The sequence below is a fragment of the Oryctolagus cuniculus genome, chromosome 5 (assembly GCF_964237555.1).
Source record: "Oryctolagus cuniculus chromosome 5, mOryCun1.1, whole genome shotgun sequence".
NCBI classification, from domain to species: domain Eukaryota; kingdom Metazoa; phylum Chordata; class Mammalia; order Lagomorpha; family Leporidae; genus Oryctolagus; species Oryctolagus cuniculus.
In genome coordinates this window covers 136,513,500-136,530,569 of record NC_091436.1, presented here as the reverse complement: position 1 = coordinate 136,530,569, position 17,070 = coordinate 136,513,500, and the positions used below count along the sequence as shown (strand labels likewise).

The following is a 17,070-nucleotide window of genomic DNA, read 5'->3' as shown; positions in this document are numbered from 1 at the left end:
TAGTACTAAATTGCACGCTTTAAAATGATCCAAATGATGAATTGTACTTATTTTACTGAATTGAAATTTTTTAAATAAAATAAATATGTAAACACTTGTGGAAGAATAATACATATACTCCATATTCTCACACCCATTGCAATATGGGCTACTGTCTAAGTTCACCATGCACTGGTTACCTGCTTATCTGTGCCCGGTGAGATGGGGCACACACACACACACAAGAGGGTATGCGAAGTGGGTCTGTTATTTACAGACAAGCAAGGAGGGACAGAAGGAGCCATGGATCCATTGTGAGCCAGTCTCAAATATAAGTTCATAAGGGATGCAATATCATTAACCGATTGCTAGATATGGAAACTGAGGCAAAGAGAGGTTGTGCAGCTAATCAGATGTCAGATTGTGATCAGTAGGTGGGTATCACAGAGCTTGAACTAGGACATATCCCTGGCAGTTTCAGCCTTGGATCATGTTGGCGGCTGGAGTGAGGGTAAAGCACTCTCAGTTCCTTGATGATCACGCAAGCCCCTTTCAAGCCGTTGGTAACAGGAGAAATACATCTGGGAATCAGAATGCAACCCTGATTTCCAGATTCCAAGGTTGTTGAAGAGGCTCTCCTCAGTCTATGAAATACTCTGGAGAACCTCCATCGGCATACCAGAGAATGCAGAGCCCCAGAGCAGGAAGGTTTGGGGCAGGTGCAGATGTGGTGTATGTTGGTCATGTTGTGCGAGGAGAGGTGTTTGAGATCTAGTCAAGGAGATTCTGACCCATGGACGTTCTGATCCATGGACCACTTTCACGCAGAGATTTGGAGAATGGATGATGGCTCAGTATGCACTTCCTTTTTAAAAAATATATTTATTTACTTATTTGAAAAGGAGAGAGGGAGGATATATGTATACATGTGTGTGTGCACGTATGAAGAGAAAAAAAAGAGACAGATCTTTCATACCTTGTTCTATTCCCCAAATGGCTGCAACAGCCAGGGCTGGGACAGACAGACGCCAGGAGTTTGGAACTCCAACCAGGTCTCCTATGTAGATGGAAGGGACCCAGGCACATGGGCCATGCTCTGCTGCCTTCCCAGGTGCATTAGCAAGGGGCTGGATTAGAAGTGGAGCAGCCAGGACTCCAACCAGCATTCTGATGTGGGACATCAGCATTGCAAGCTACAGCTGAACCCACTGCACCACAATGCTGGCCTCCCAGTACTCATTTCCATAATGATCCACTGCAATAGACCTCAGTCTCAGGTGACACAGAGGTGATGCCTTTCCTCACAACATCTTCCTTTACAACACTGGGGAGCTTTCCCCTCCTGTTCTCACCCTCCACCTCTCAGTCCCGCCTCCCTGGCTTGTGTGCCTCCTGGCCCTGCACGAGGAGCAGGTAGTCAGATCTCTGTTGGGTATCTGGCTGTTCAAATGTCCATGGGTCATATCCGTGGTTTCCTCAGAATCAATCGATCTTGAATGTGCTGTATTTAGATCTGGTATCACATCTGCTGTAAAGAAAGAAAATCTGTGATAATGACCCAATAACAGAAAGTATCAACTTCAAGCCATCAACAGGTAAGCATAAGTCTCAGTGACCCAAAAAATTTAAAGTGAAAGAACTTTCTGGAGCACACAAAACAGCTTCTCTATCCATATATGAGAAGTCCTTATCAGCAGAGCGGGAATCACCAATATGGGGGTCACCACGTGTACAAAGACCTTAATGAAATGAAAATGCCCACGCCAGCATTTCCAAGCTTTCAGCTTGGAAACAAGGACAACTGTGCACTAACCTCTTCCTCTCCCTTTACTAAATCACTGGGGAACAGACAGTAGGAAAGCAAATTGCTGCTGCTTAGTCCTTTGGCTTCTACCACTGCTGCAAATTCCAATCTCATGCAGCACTGATCCTCAATTACGTAAATGGAAACCATAGATTTTGATGTCTTGCTAATTACTAAATATTTACTGAGTGTCTGTTATGTGTGATGGCTGAAAAGAGAGGCCGGCAAGAGGGAGTAGTGAGCTTCCCATCACCAAGTATACTGCACCCTGCCACTCTTCTAACTTACCTTTCTTACGGCTCTTCCTCCTACTCAGGCCTACAGCCACAACAAGAAGCAATCCCAACATAAGCAGTATGATCCACAACAAATTCATCCTGGACTCTGAAATGGAAACCCCAGAGCCCCATTAATGAAATGGGAGAATATCGAGATTATTCTTTTCATCTGAGTGGCTCCCTGCCTGGAGAGGAGATGAGAATTGGGCCTCTTGAGGAGGCACTTGGTCCACTCCTGCCTGCTCCATGGATGCTGAGGAGAGAACACGTTTGTGTCTTGCTTTAGTGCTTACTCCTCTCAGAAACACACATGCAACACCCACAAATGTTTCCCCCTATCTTTCCCAACTACATCACACCATCCCTGGAATAGCTGAAGTGCAAAAGGATAAAATCGCACAGTCCACAACCATGAACAGGCAATAAGGAAAATTGGGTTTTTTTTTCCAAAAACTTTTAAAATTTGTCTACTTTATGTATTCAAAAGGCAGAGAGGCACAGAGATCTCCCACCTACTGGTTCGTTCTCCAAATGCCCATAACAGCTACTGCTGGGAGCTGGGAACTCCAACACTCACTCCCAGGTATATGAGCCACCACCTGTTGCCTCAAGGATGCACATTAACAGGAAGCTGGAATTGGAAGTGGAGCCAGGACTTGACCCCAGGCACTCCAATAAGTGATGTGGGTATCCTAACCAAGTGTTCCTTCCTGGAAAATTGATTTCTGATCTGCAAGAAAACTCACCATGAGGGGAAAACACAAGCAAAGTGCTATTTATTTTCACAATAGAAGAAGGGATTTTTCAGATACAGTAAAATGGAACTTAGTGTATACCCAGTAATAAGCCTAACTTTAGGGATCTTGGCGGGTGTGTGAGGGAGAAACTCGGAGGAGTGGATCTCCTAAAGATCAGATTTGCGAGAGATAGCAGGTGTTTCATGAGAAGTAATAAAACAAATAAGTCTGGGTTGGTCTTGACAATTATTTCCCAAACTTAGCAGAAATAAATGGCATCACCCACCTGAGAAAGAAAAGGATGCTGTTTTCCTCTCACCCAAAAGGGGGTTGCTGATGGAACAAGTCACGTTCACAATGGAGCTCCTTGCCACCAATAAAGCCGTCTCCACATGGAACAGCCCACGGCTGTCTTGACTCAGGGCCTCAGAAAACGACGGCATTGCCTCTCCCTGTCTGTCCATCCACTGCACAAGGGGCTGTGGGAACCACCCGTCCGAAGTGCACATCAGCTGCATGTCTCCATCCTTCAGTCCTTCCATGGTGATCAGTGGGGAAGAGCCCACTCCTGGGGAAGAGAGATCTCAGATCTACAGTCAGTGACTCCCTGGGAGGGAGGAGGGGACTCAGAGGGCTTGCGGGAGACAGCAGATCTTAAGGGGCAATCCGCTCCACTCAGACGAAAGCAGCTGGAGCATGTCTTGTCTTGTGTGTAATTTCTGTTTGGGTGTTGTTGTTGTTGTTGCTTTGCCAAATCACCCTCGGGTAGATTAATAAGTAAAACACAATTCCATACCAAACCTTTTTCTTCTGTCCCCGAGAACAAAATAACTTTACCAAGGCATGGATCACATGTGCAAGATAAAACATAGTAAGAGTGTTCTCTCAAACTCTTAAAAGTATCTACGTCCAATGGCAGAAAACAACGGAGCCCATTTACTTCTTGATGTGTCCTCCTATGGATACTTGCTAAGTGTGCTTTCTAATTTAGATTCAGAATGCATGGGAGGAACTTGTGTAACATCCAGGATTTTGGCCTGTCTTCAACAGCATTTGCTATCCCTGGAAAATCAATTCTCACAAATATCAGCAGTGAGGCGGGAAGTGGTTTCATCTTCTCCATCCCTGGCATGCATGCCAATCTTCATTTTTGTTTCCATGATAGATCTACTTTTGTCTACAAATTATTACACTTCCTGATAATCGCATTTTTCAGAAATTTAATAACAAAATGAGAAATAATGAGTTCTGTGTAAAATTAGGGAGTAGATGTCCCTAAACATATGGTTACTTTATGGACAGATTGAAAAGAATACAAGTTCTATACTCAAAGAATTAACTTTGGTCCATTTAAGCTTGTGATCTTTAAGTGTCTGTGACAGTTCTGGGCACCAGAGGATTCAATACACATTTGATAAGAAAATTTCAAATGCCAGAGAAATGTCCTAGGAGTTAGCATGTCAATATGTTAGGAATAGGTGTTGAACCCAGGACACATGTCTAGAATCCTTACCTACCACCTTCAGATCCATGCTGGCCTCCTGGTAGACATCATCAATTTCAAAAAGGCACCGGTACTGCCCATCATCTGAAGTCCTGGCACCATGTATCTGCAGTGTCAGTCTCCCCTCGTGGATCGCATCACCCACCAGAGCAGTCCTCCCTCTGTATTCCACCATCTGCTCTCCAGCCACATGGTCCCCGTCCACATACACTTGAACAGCTGGGTAACAGTGGGATCGGACCCACCTCACCTCCATGTTCTGTGCATTCACCTTGGGGGACAGGTAACAGGTTAACTCCACATCTTCTCCCACCCTGACAAGGATGGGATGGGAAGGCCCAATCACTGTTAGGGAAGCTGGTAAATACAAAGACAAAACACAAAGGAAAGAATAAAAGTGGAGTAAATGCTGCCACCTGCACCGACATCTCCAGTATTCAAGAACACCCCCGTGTGATGTCCAAGGCTGGCTTTTGAAAAGATGAGGGTTTCACAGACTCAGTATAGAGGTCATTCTTGTCCAAGGAAAAGCCATCTCATGATGTGTGCCAATCCCAATCACTGATTGAACCACCACTCACCCCTGCCTGTAATTTATTCAGTTTACGGATCAATAATAAAATGATTCCATCATTAAACATCACAGGATAAAATGAACACTATCACTTCAAATCTGGATGATATTAAACTATTTCTTAATATGTCTCTCACTTTCTTAAACTATAAAGATGTCGGCCGGCGCCGCGGCTCACTAGGCTAATCCTCCGCCTAGCGGCGCCGGCACACCGGGTTCTAGTCCCGGTCGGGGCGCCGGATTCTGTCCCGGTTGCCCCTCTTCCAGGCCAGCCCTCTGCTGTGGCCCGGGAGTGCAGTGGAGGATGGCCCAGGTGCTTGGGCCCTGCACCCCATGGGAGACCAGGAAAAGCACCTGGCTCCTGGCTCCTGCCATCGGATCAGCGCGGTGCGCTGGCCGCAGCGCGCCAGCCGCGGCAGCCATTGGAGGGTGAACCAACGGCAAAAGGAAGACCTTTCTCTCTGTCTCTCTCACTGTCCACTCTGCCTGTCAAAAAAAAAAAAAAAAAAAAAAAAAAAAAAAAAAAAAAAAACCATAAAGATGTCATATTATTGCCAAAATCATTCAGTTGCTGTGAGATTAAACAAAATGACCAAGATAAAGCCCTTGGATCACCATACAATGTGACCAGAGGAGTATGGGCAAGATGCAAATGCTTTAAACTTGATAATTGGGAAGGAGTTGTAAATGGGTCTCTTGTGGATTTTTAGTAAGATAATTGAAGAAATCTTCCTCATGTTAGTATTTCTGGTACCTCGTAAGTCCAGTCCAGCCAAGGTTATATGTATGTGAATTTAAAGACACATACCAGATACAACGTCCTCACATAATTTAGAGTAAAACCTTAAGAGGAAGAATTGGTGCTCTTGACAGAACGCAGAATGCGGTACAACCATGAATCCAAGTTCTACCAGTATGGACAAGATCTTCACTGAGGGCTTTCCTGGACCACAGCTGTATAACAATTTCAATTCCCACAGGCCATGCCCTGCCAACTTTGCTCTATTATAATTCGAAGGTTGTCATTTTCTGACAAATGTAAAGATGGTTTAATACATGCTGAGACCACTTACAATAGAAATACGGGCATACAGTTTCAGATTCTCTGCACAGAAATCAATGGCCAAAACCATAACGTCCTTATTATATCATAGTCAAAATCTGCAAAGCGTATTTCTAGAGAAGAAATTCACTGTCAACACAATTTTAGCATTCAGATTATTCCCTTCTAGTCTATCTAAAATGTGACTCCAGTTATTTCCAATATGTTTTTGCTTTATCTTTTAAAATTTACCAAAAGCAATATTATCATCATCCCATGTATATTTGTTGAAATCCGAAGACAAGGGTAAGAATCCGAAAAAAATAAACTGAGCAATAGTTTGCTACTATTTTTTCACCCATAAATCTCAAATTACTTAATGGAAAAGGCCATTTCTTCTTCTCTGTCATTGTTAGGAGGATTTTTCCCCTTGTCTGTGACCTGTGGCACATATCAAATCTCAAACCAGTTTACCCTACTAGACATGGGTAATTAAGAGCAAATGTTAGGCCAGTGCCACGGCTCACTAGGCTAATCCTCCGCCTGCGGCACCGGCACCCCAGGTTCCAGTCCCTGGCTTTGGATTGGCGCAGCGCGCTGGCTGTAGCAGCCATTTGGGGGGTGAACCAACAGAAGGAAGACCTTTCTCTCTGTCTCTCTCTCTCTCACTGTCTAACTCTGCCAGTCAAAAAAAAAAAAGAGCTAATGTTGGTTTTAATGGGAACTAAAGGAAGCAAAATATAAATATGGAATTCAGTTAATTGGGAGTATTATAGATATACAAAGCTCCCATTTCTCCTGAATTCAAAGTTTAAAGTTCTAGGTAAATCATTATATCTTAATATTAATAATTGGTATTCTATACAAATATGATCACCTGGGGAGCTGTATATAATCTCCTTTTCCTATAAATTTTAGCATCCAGCCTTTCACACCATTAGTGCTCAGATTTATTGTCTGGTTTTTTAATATTGGATGTATGTTCCTGAAATCCTTCTGAATACTCACTTGAAAATTAAATCACATCTGGCGTGTGAAGTGCACTGAATTGTGTGCTAATCCCCTGAAACCGGACAGTCTTGTCATCCTACCCTCCCTGTGCTGTCAATCAGCACCTTCAGTGACGTGCTCTCATCACTGAATGCCAAGTTGATTCACCTTACATCCAGTGTAGTAGAACTGGGCACTATCTTGCAACTTAAGTTCAATCTGTTCATTTTAAAGAAGGGAAAAATAGAGACTAGTGGGTTGCCAAAACTGTGGTGACCAAGAACTTGCACTCTTAGGTTAGATAGACAATGATTATAAAGGAAAACACCAGAATTTCTTACAGTTTTCAGCAAACCACACACGCCTCTAAGATTGCTTCCTAAATAGAAAATGAGGATAAATCTGTTAACCTTTATAACTATAAGAAAAAATGAAACAATTCTTACAAAGCACTTGGCATATTGCTTGGAACATAATATTTCAAGTAACCAGTCACTGTTTTTTACAAACCAATAGCATATTTTGCCAGAGTAGGAACTGGAGTTTTAGTCTCAGGACCTGTGAGCAGGCTGGGTTTGCAGCAACCTCGTGTGTGGGTCCTTTCTCTTGGCCTCTAATTCATGGCAAAAGCACAGAGACAGCCACAGAGCACCTGGGCCCTTCAGCCATTCAGCACACCACCCTCCAAGCTCCTGGGGCTCAGCCCTTCTCCCCCAGCCTGACAGTGGGCAAAATGAAGCTCAAATTTTCCACCTTGTCTGTGTTCCCAGAAGTGAGCATGATTTGGGAAGAACCTGACAGGGATTGCATTTTGTGTCCCTGGTTTACAATGGGCATGTGGAGGTGGCTCAGAGAAATCAGGGATGATTCTTTTTATTTATTTTTTTTTTGACAGGCAGAGTTAGACAGTGAGAGAGAGAGACAGAGAGAAAGGTCTTCCTTCCACTGGTTCACCCCCAAATGGCCGCTATGGCTGGCGTGTTGCGGCTGGCACGCTGCGCCGATCCGAAGCCAGGAGCCAGGTGCTTCCTCCTGGTCTCCCATGTGGGTACAGGGCCCAAGCACTTGGGCCATCCTCCACTGCATTCCCAGACCACAGCAGAGAGCTGGACTGGAAGAGGAGCAACCAGGACAAAATCCGGCGCCCCAACCGGGACTAGAACTCGGGGTTCCAGCGCCGTGGGCGGAGGATTAGCCTAGTGAGCCACGGTGCTGGCCTCAGGGATGATTCTTTACCTCAAATCTCACTGTGGGACAACAGTTGGGTCAACCTACTCCAAACACCAAATTGAAGTCCTGATCTGTAACTAACAAGCTCCATGGGTTAAGGTTTCTGTCAGAACAGGCAGAAGACGAGCTGCCTTAGACGGATAGGGCTCACAGGCACCTGTCTGTCCCCAGAATATGGAGTTACCTTTGACCTAAGGCCCATTCCTTATCTTTATGGTCTGATGGGGTCAAATGTTTCACTCCAGAATCTAACAGAAATCAGGGTGTGTTACCCTGATCTTCCTCAATAACTCTCACACAGACTGAAAGGAAAGGTATACTTAAGCTCTACTGACACACACGTGGGGGCACACACACAAATGCACACACATTCCTGTGACAGGTGTCTCGATGGAGGGTGGGTGGGCATTTATGGGAGAAGGAAATGAGTGACCCAGGTTCATATGCACTGGGGCAGAAGCAGCCACCATGGGCTGGTAGAAGAGACCTTGGACAGGAGTAAGGCGTGTAAGGTGGGAAAACAGAAAATGAAAGAGGTTACAACAAGTTATTTTTTAAACCACTTAACTGCACTACAATAAAATAAGAGCAACAGCCCAACCATAAAGTTTAAAAAAATGCAAGAAAGTTATCACCCCAGTCATAGGGTTCCAGGTGGCACCTGGGAAAGAAAGTAACAGCCTCCTCTCTGTAGTGATGAATTCGGGGATCTACTGGGATGAGGAGCAGGTGCAAAACCCATGGCAGGGTTAGAGAGTGGAGGCAGTGACCTCCAATTATGATGAAGACACCGCCCTTTCTCACTCTAGGAAAGTTTGAAAATGGCCCCCAGGGCTGGCCAACTGCCAGGTGCCATTGCCAAACACTCAGAAGGCAGCTCTTTCGTCTCCTACACGGAGCAGAGGTGGTGTCTGTGTCATCTAGGTGTCCATCTGAGGCTCGCTGGAACCCCCCTGGCAGATACACAGTGGGAAAGGCCCTAAAGGAGACCGTGGTAGCCTGCACTTGGCCAGTCCCACCAATATGAACGGAGCCTAAGACTTGTTGAATCCATGCCTTGGTTTCCCATTTGGGTTACAGGGTCTCAGCCTGGTGCCACAAGCTGTGTGTCCACAAGGCTCACCAGGCATGGGGGGAGGGGCAGGTCCTACTCACCCATCTCAGACTGGAGTTTCTCTGGAAAAAGAATGAGAATAACATATTGAGGAAATTGGTCTGAAAGAAAGGAGAAAAGTTATCTAAAAAGATAAAATAAATCAAGTACAGTAAAATGAAACAAAGCAAGTTCTACGTTTCATTGGAGAGTTCAATATGCAATGTGAAATGATGAAAAATGTTGATTTTTTTTACCACAGATCATCTAGTATTCCTGCTAGTTTTCCTTTTTTCTGAACAACAAAAAAATGCTCTCAGTATTATCACCCAATAATTCTGTTTGTTTCTGCAGATATTTAACTACCAGTTATAAAAAGCATACACATTAATTTTGTAAATACTCAGAAAATATAAAAATATGAGGACATAAACTTCACATTTGTAATTCCAAACTGAGACATTATAAGCTCATGTATGTATATATATATATATATTCACAAATATATTAGTCTGATTCATGTAAATGAGTAAAGAAAAATTAAATGTTAATAGTTAATATTTTATAAATATATATGTCTTCTTTTAACATCAACACATAACATTTAATTTTTCTTTTCTCATTTACATGAATCAGAATAATAAATACAGCCTCAAAAATCTTAATCCAGTTTTGTGATTCAAAGTCAATAACCTATGTGATTCAAAATATCTATTTATAGCTATATAGATAGATATGATCTTTATCATTAAATAATTTATCAATAGGATTAAGCCAGTAAAATTATTTGAAAATATTTTTGTTATTTTTATAGTGACATGAGAAATTTAACACTATATCATTTTATTGGGTTTTCTTTGGTTTTTGTTGTTCTTGTTGTTTTATAAGTGAGAACACTATTAAGATGCTACGTAAGTAGTTTTCTCCACCTTGCTTATTTTTGTCTGATAGGTCCCTAGGCCTAATTGGCAGAATGCAGCATAGGAAAAAAATTCAGTTGAAGGAATATAGTTTTGTTTTCCTAAGAATACTTGCGGTTAAAAAATCAATGCAGAAACAAGGTAGAATTTGAAAATAACTGCAGTACTTTCAACAGTTATTTAGTCAAAATACAGTGCATCTATTCCAATTATAAATGTTTTATAGGTTTTAATAGAGATTACTAAACGTGAGATTTGTCCTGACCAGAAACACAGGCGCCATGGCTCCCTGAGCAAGCTGGTCCCAGGGCGGAGCACTGACCTGGGAGGGCGATGACAGACGCCTTGTCCTGGCTGAGGACAGGGTTGTGGATGAGGCAGGACACGGTCTCTGCGGAGGCATCCCTGACCACAAGGGTGGCTTCCACGTAGAACAGACCATGTTCATCTTGGATGTGATGCTCGGAGACAGACAGCAGCTGCTCTCCCTGGCCATCCTCCCAGCGCACCTGCGGCTCCGGGAACCAGCCCTTTGCAGTGCACACAAGCTGCACTCCACCCCCCACAGGCCACTCCATGTGGATCCGTGGGGCCGACCCCAGGCCTGTGGAGAGAAGTCACAGCCTTGAGCCCCAAATGATGGCAGCACAAATCACATACAGTGGGATCCCAGTGATGCTGCCCACGGGAGAGGGTGGGCGCTCAGGGGCCAGGGAAGTAGAAGGTGGTCTAAGGCGTTCTTCTCATCAGATCTAGAGTTCAGGTCCACTTCCTTCATTCTCCAGTCAGTATCTTTTCTTTTTTAAAAAAGATTTATTTATTTATTTAAAAGGTAAAGTTACAGAGGCAGAGAGAAAGACTTCCATCTGCTAGTTCACTCCCCCAAATAGCCAGCCAGAGCTCGGCTGGTCCAAAGCCAGGAGCTTCTTTCAGGTCCCCCATATGGGCTCAGGGGCCCAAGGACTTGGGCCACCTTCTACTGATTTCCCAGGTCACAGCAGAGAGCTGGATTGGAAGTGGAGCAGCTGGGACTCGAACCAGTGCCCACATGGGATGCCTGCACTACAGGAGCAGCTTTACCCTCTATGCTACAGTGCCAGCCCTTATAGTATCTTTTAAGTTCAGCATCTGAGTGCATGCTTCTTCAGATGCAGACAGGGGAATAGGAGACAGGAGATACAATAACATTTTACTTCTTTCTTTAATACAGCAAACAAAGATGTGTCATCACTGACCCATGAATTCTTTGATGCCACTAACCCTGCCTTTTAATCTTAATATTATTTGTATCAGGCACTTCTTTTTGACATTTCAGATGATAATATGATCTAATTTAAACAATATGAAATTGTTTATATTTAATAACAATATTAAAGATAAAGTCACAAATCACCTGAAAGAGAATTAATCTCCTCTCTCTCTGCTTTTTTTGTGGGGGGAGGTTGGTGGTAGTGACCTTGGGATAGACATAAACTGCAGTGTGTGGAATGCAAGTTCCATGCAGGGTTCCTTGTGTCTAGATATCCCCTTCAATGGCAAGAGTAGCTTTGAGAAATCCTACTTTAGGATAACTTACAGAGCCATGAAGTTCTTTCTCTGTCCTACACTACACTTCCCAAACTCAAAGGGAACTATATTTTCACAAAGTACCAAAACCTGTAAAATACAGCAAAAGCAGTATTAACAGGAAAGTTGGGGGCTGGTGTTGTGGTGTAGCACGTTAAGCTGCCACCTGCAATGCCAGCATCCAGTGTGAGCACCAGTTCAAGTCCCAGCTGTTCCAGTTCTCTGCAAATGCACCCGGAAGACATCCCAAGGACTTGTGCCCCTGAGCCAATGTGAGAGATAGGGACAGAGTTCCAGGCTCCTGGGCTTAGCCATGGTAGATCTAGGCCACATTTGGGGTGTGAAGCAGAGAATGGGAGAATACAACAGCATTCTTTAGAACCTGCCATTCACAGGGTGTCCCTACACCTCCTGCAAGTGCCCCGTTTGTTGAATGGTGGAGCACGAACATCTCTGTGAGAGCACAGTGTTAACCTCTTCAGCCTCATCACTGGCTCTCTGACCAGGGCATTGACAAAGCAAAGTTCTCACACCTCAGTCACCCCAAACAGAAGGACTCTCCAGAAAGTTCACAGAAAATGCCTATCGTGAGATTACCATGCATAGATTTCAAAAATTTTCCACCAAAATAAATTAAGCTTTTAATTCCACTTCCATGGACTTTTTGAAGTCCCCAAGGGGGATAAGGAACAACTGCTTCCACTGAGACACAGATGAGGAGCAGGAGCTGGGCTCACTCACTCAGCAGTCGACTTGCTCTGGCACACCAACCTTAGGTGGCACAAGCTCTTACCTCAGAAAAACTGCTAATGAATGGGGTAGGTGCTGCAGCTGGCATGTTAAGCCACTGCTTGGAATGCCCACATTCCATGAGGCAGTGGGGTTTGAGTCACAGCCACTCTGCTTCTGATCCACCACCCTGCTTATACACATGGGAAGCAGTAGATGATGGTTCAAGTACTTGAGTTCCTGCCATTCAGGTGGGAGGCCTAGATGGAGTTTCTGGCTTCAGCCTGGTCCAAACTGAGCTGTTGCAGCCATCTGGGGAGTGAACCAGAGATGCAAGGTGTCCTGCCCCCATGACTCTGCTTTACAAACAGGTAAATAATTCTTTCAAAGTTTCTAGGAACTATATGTTTTATATTTCAAATAATCCTCAAGAACAGTCAACTGTGTAAGTTTTAAATTTGGAAGAATATTTCACAAGTGAGCTTGTTTTAAAGATTTCAGAACCGTTTGTTTCAAGTGCCTCAGAGTAGACTATGGGGCACCAGGAATGGCTTTGACGACTCAAAGGGAATTCTTCAACTGGCAATAACCTTCCCACATGTTAATAAGCTCCTCTCCAGAATCCTACGTCTTTTCCTAGATATTCACCTGCTACTTTGAGCAGCAAGCTTGTTTCACTATAATAGTTGCCCTCTTGGAAACGGCACCAGTATTGCCCGTTGTCGGAAGCCTGGATGCTGTGTATCTTCAGAGCCACACGTCCCTCTGCGATGCCATCTTCTATCCACTCGACTCGGCCTTGGTACTCCTCCTTCTGCACCTCAGTCATCCCACCTCCATCCCGGTATGCAATTACAGGTGCGCTGGGCTCTGAGTGGTACCACCTCACCTCCGTGTGCACCGCAGTCTTCTTGGGAAGGTGCTGACAGGTGAGTAGGGCCTCTTCCCCCACCATAGCCACAATAGCATGGGAAGGACCAGTCACTCTGAAGTCATCTACAAAGCAGAGCACAAAAGAGGAAGTGTCAGCCAGAAGCGCCAGCAGGAGGACCAGTGTGCTTGCCTGTGTTGTCCAACCTACAAAGACAGAGAGGGGTGGGCTTTGCTCTCAACGTTTTAGAGAACTCCACCAGGATTCTTTGTGCACTCCTTTGTTACAGTCACAACCTTGTGTACTGAAAGAAAATGTAGTTCAAAAATTTGAGCACAAAAGCCAAACCTGTCACACACTAGCTGGACAATTTGGAGCAAATCTATTATTCTCAGTAAGTCTCTGAGGTTTATGATCTTAATTTCTTCATCTTTAAGACACTAAAACTATCATGTCTGGGTTGTTTTTATACTCAAGGAAGTTAATACATAAATTTATTTATTTATTAAAAACTTATTAGTGATTAACATTTTAATTAGTTTCTTTAAATTTAGATAAGGAACTCATCGATTAGTCTTTTTGGCATCTCAGGATCACTCACTCTTGTCTAGGTAAGGAAATGAGATTTTCTTTTTTCTTATCCTTTCTCTAAAGAAGGTGACTGCAGTGACTGAATTAAGTACAATGCATGGTCCATGAGGACTCTCTGTGGTGGGTTAAGCACAGTGGTCCATAGAGAATTTGAGTCCTCCAATCCAATTCTAAATCATGTCTGACCTTCCTTGCTACCTGCACATCAGAGATGTTTAATATTGGCACGCGTTGTTACTTTCAGGACCTCGTCTGTCATTTATGCTGTGCTCTTTCTATGTAAATGCCCCACAGCCACCTGACCTTTGTGCACACTCGTCCTCCAGGGGCAAACCTTTCCTTGTCAAATAGATGCTGCTCAAAAAGTCATCATTAAACTTGGGTGGAGATCTGTTTGTATTTTTTATTCCAAATATGAAGCAAGGGCTGAGGCTATGCCAGTCCTTTACAGACTAGGAAACCACAGCATGACTGAGAGAGAGGACGGCGGCCTCAGAACCTCACAAAACTTCCACGGCACCAAGTCTGCAGTCCACCTTCTGACGTCTTCACAAGATGTGTTTGTTTGTTTGTTTTTTGTTTTTTTTATTTTTTTATCAAATTGCCATTCTATGTTTTCCTTGGGGCTCTGATTTTTCTCTCTGACATCCACATTTCATAATTTTACTTCAAGGTATAACATTTTGACTGACAAAATTCAACTATTGGGGCCTGTGCTGTGGCACAGCAGGTAAAGCTGCCACTTGCTGTGCCAGCATCCCATGTGGGTGCCAGTTCAAGTCCCAGCTGCTTCTCTTCTGATCCTGCTCTCTTCTATGGCCTGGGAAAGCAGCAGAAGATGGCCCAAGTCCTTGGGCCCTTGCACCCACGTGGGAGACCCCGGCAGAGACTCCTGGCTCCTGGCTTCAGATCAGTGCAGCTCTGGCTGTTGTGGCCAACTGGGGAGTGAACCATCAGATGGAAGACCTCTCTCTCTCTCTCTCTCTCTCTCTCTCTCTGCCTCTCCTTCTCTCTCTGTGTAACTCCAACTTTCAAATAAATAAATAAATCTTTAAAAAACAAGTCAACCACTGAGGCTTCCAAGTCCATTTCTTGGAAGTCTCCTTCTAATTTCTTATTTCCAAGCACTTTTATGTTACTGAGTTCATGGTATGAGGCTGGCATTGTGGTGCAGCAGGTTAAGTCGCCATTTACAATGCTTGTTACCTCATATCAGAATGCTGGTTCAAGTCCTGGCTACTCCACTTCTGACCCAGCTCCCTGATAATGCACCTGGGAAGACAGTGAATGGTGGCCCAAGTGCCCTGTGGGAGACTCAGATGGAGTTCCTGGCTACTGGCTTCAGCCTGGCCCAGCCCTAGATGTTTTTGGCCATTTGGAGAGTGAATCAGTGGATGGAATCTCTCTCTCTCTCTCTTTCTCTCTCTCTCTCCTCTCTACTCTCTCTACTCTCTCTCCTCTCTCTCCTCTCTCTCTCTCTCTCTCTTCCTTCCTGACTCTCAAATAAGTAAAAACAAAATCTTTAGAAAATAAAAAAGAAGTAGCTCTTTGTCTTACCCCCAAGTTCACGGAGGTAGGAGAATAGTTGAAAACACTAACAAGTTCCAGCCACTGGTCAGGCGTTTCTCATTCATGGTCTCATTTGATGCTCAACCTTCAGGTGTACATACTGTCATTGTTCTGACCATAAATGTGGAGAAACCAAAGCATAAGAGGCTCAGATAACTTCCCCAGGGTGACACAGCTGGAAGTGGAGGAGCCCTTTTTGGAACTCAGGTGCTTTGGCCATTGGGCCCACGCTCTGAAATCTTGTGCCAGTCCTTAGGACTGAGCCCCAGGACTGGATCTCCAGAGCATTACAGTGTGTAGAAAGGGGAGAAGGGGATCATACCTGGAGGCTTCAGGGTCAGCAGGATGAAGAAGAAGGAGGCAACCGCACCAGACAGACTGTACTGCGAGAAGTCCAACATCCTGCCTGGAGCAAGCATGAGAGAGCGTGAGACCCAGCATCCGTGGCTTCCAACGGCTGTGCAGTCTGAACAAGGAATGAGCATCCACCCCTCTACAGTCCAACAGGGAAGCAGGCTTGGCTCCCGGCTGCCTGGTTAGGGAGCACATTTCTCCCTTACCTACAGTATTACACTCTCAGCTATGTTTCAGGCCTTTTTTTTTTTTTTCAGGTAATCTTTTCTAGGATGTTAGGTAGAATAGGTGTATGAAGGACATTTTCAACTTGGTATTGTCAATTTACAACAGGCTTATTAGACCCACTGTAAGTCAAGGAGCATCTTTATATAACTATTTATTCAGTGCCAAGTAAATAAATATATCCTGATCTCTGACTTAATAGGAAAATATTCATATAAATTGTGATACATATTTTGAAGGAATAAGAGATTATCAAGAATGAAAAAAGTGGATTAAAGGGTTTCCTAAACGGAATTACTATTTAAGCTGGCACTTCAGCAAATTCATGGATTTCTTCACATGAACAACATTGGAAGAATGCTTCAGTCAGAAGGAAGTTTATTGTATAACCAGCCTGACTCAGGAAAGAGCTTGTTGAATCACAATTAGAAAAATATAATAGGAGTACATGAGAAATAAATGATTTGGTCACTATATAAACCCATAGAAAAATGATACTGAAAAGGCTTAAATGTAGGCAAGCACACAGTGACTGAGAAGATGACAAGACTTAACTCTTAAGAGAAAGAAAAAAAAAATAACAGGCTATTTACAGAAGGGTGGAAGACCTCATCCTAAAATACACGACGCTGAGGATTGTCAAAAGCAGTCATCCTGACTAGATTCTGGAACAGACGGTTACCTGAAGTCCTGTCCAGCTCTGGACTTCCACTTCCTCATGTGGCTCCTGGAACAGAACACAGGTTGTTTTGCCTACCCTTTGGTTGTCTTTGTCCTATTTCCTTCCTTTGTCCTTACACCGCGTTTCCATCTTTCTTAGGGCCAACAAGCCTCCCTGACTGACTGATCTTTTCTTCCTTGTTTTCCCCACCCCTGCAGTGGATGTTTCTCTGGATAAAAACACAGCTCACCGTGGCCTCACCATATCTGGGGATGGAAAACGTGTTTCTTTGGAAAAGAATGTTGATGCTCCAACAACACAGGGGACAGGAGGGTCTGGAACCATCTTCAGTG

The 17,070-nt window shown here is 44.1% G+C and overlaps 1 protein-coding gene across 2 annotated transcripts; it reads right to left on the bottom strand.

The window, feature by feature from the left end:
* Positions 1-847: 847 nt before the first annotated feature.
* On the bottom strand, positions 848-15,905 carry LOC100348151 (butyrophilin-like protein 2). Of its 2 annotated transcripts, none has more exons than XM_051835596.2 (8): positions 15,800-15,904; positions 13,095-13,442; positions 10,474-10,755; positions 9,294-9,314; positions 4,312-4,659; positions 3,085-3,366; positions 2,072-2,167; positions 848-1,507 (listed from the first exon to the last, which is right to left on the bottom strand). In XM_051835596.2, the coding sequence occupies exons 1-8, from the start codon at positions 15,894-15,896 to the stop codon at positions 1,296-1,298; spliced, it is 1,686 nt and encodes a 561-aa protein (XP_051691556.2). In that variant the 5' UTR covers positions 15,897-15,904; the 3' UTR covers positions 848-1,295. The 2 variants fall into 2 exon arrangements, with proteins under 2 accessions (XP_051691556.2, XP_069930811.1); XM_070074710.1 differs by having other exon boundaries at positions 1,159-1,504; positions 15,800-15,905.
* Between the last annotated feature and the right edge of the window lie 1,165 nt (positions 15,906-17,070).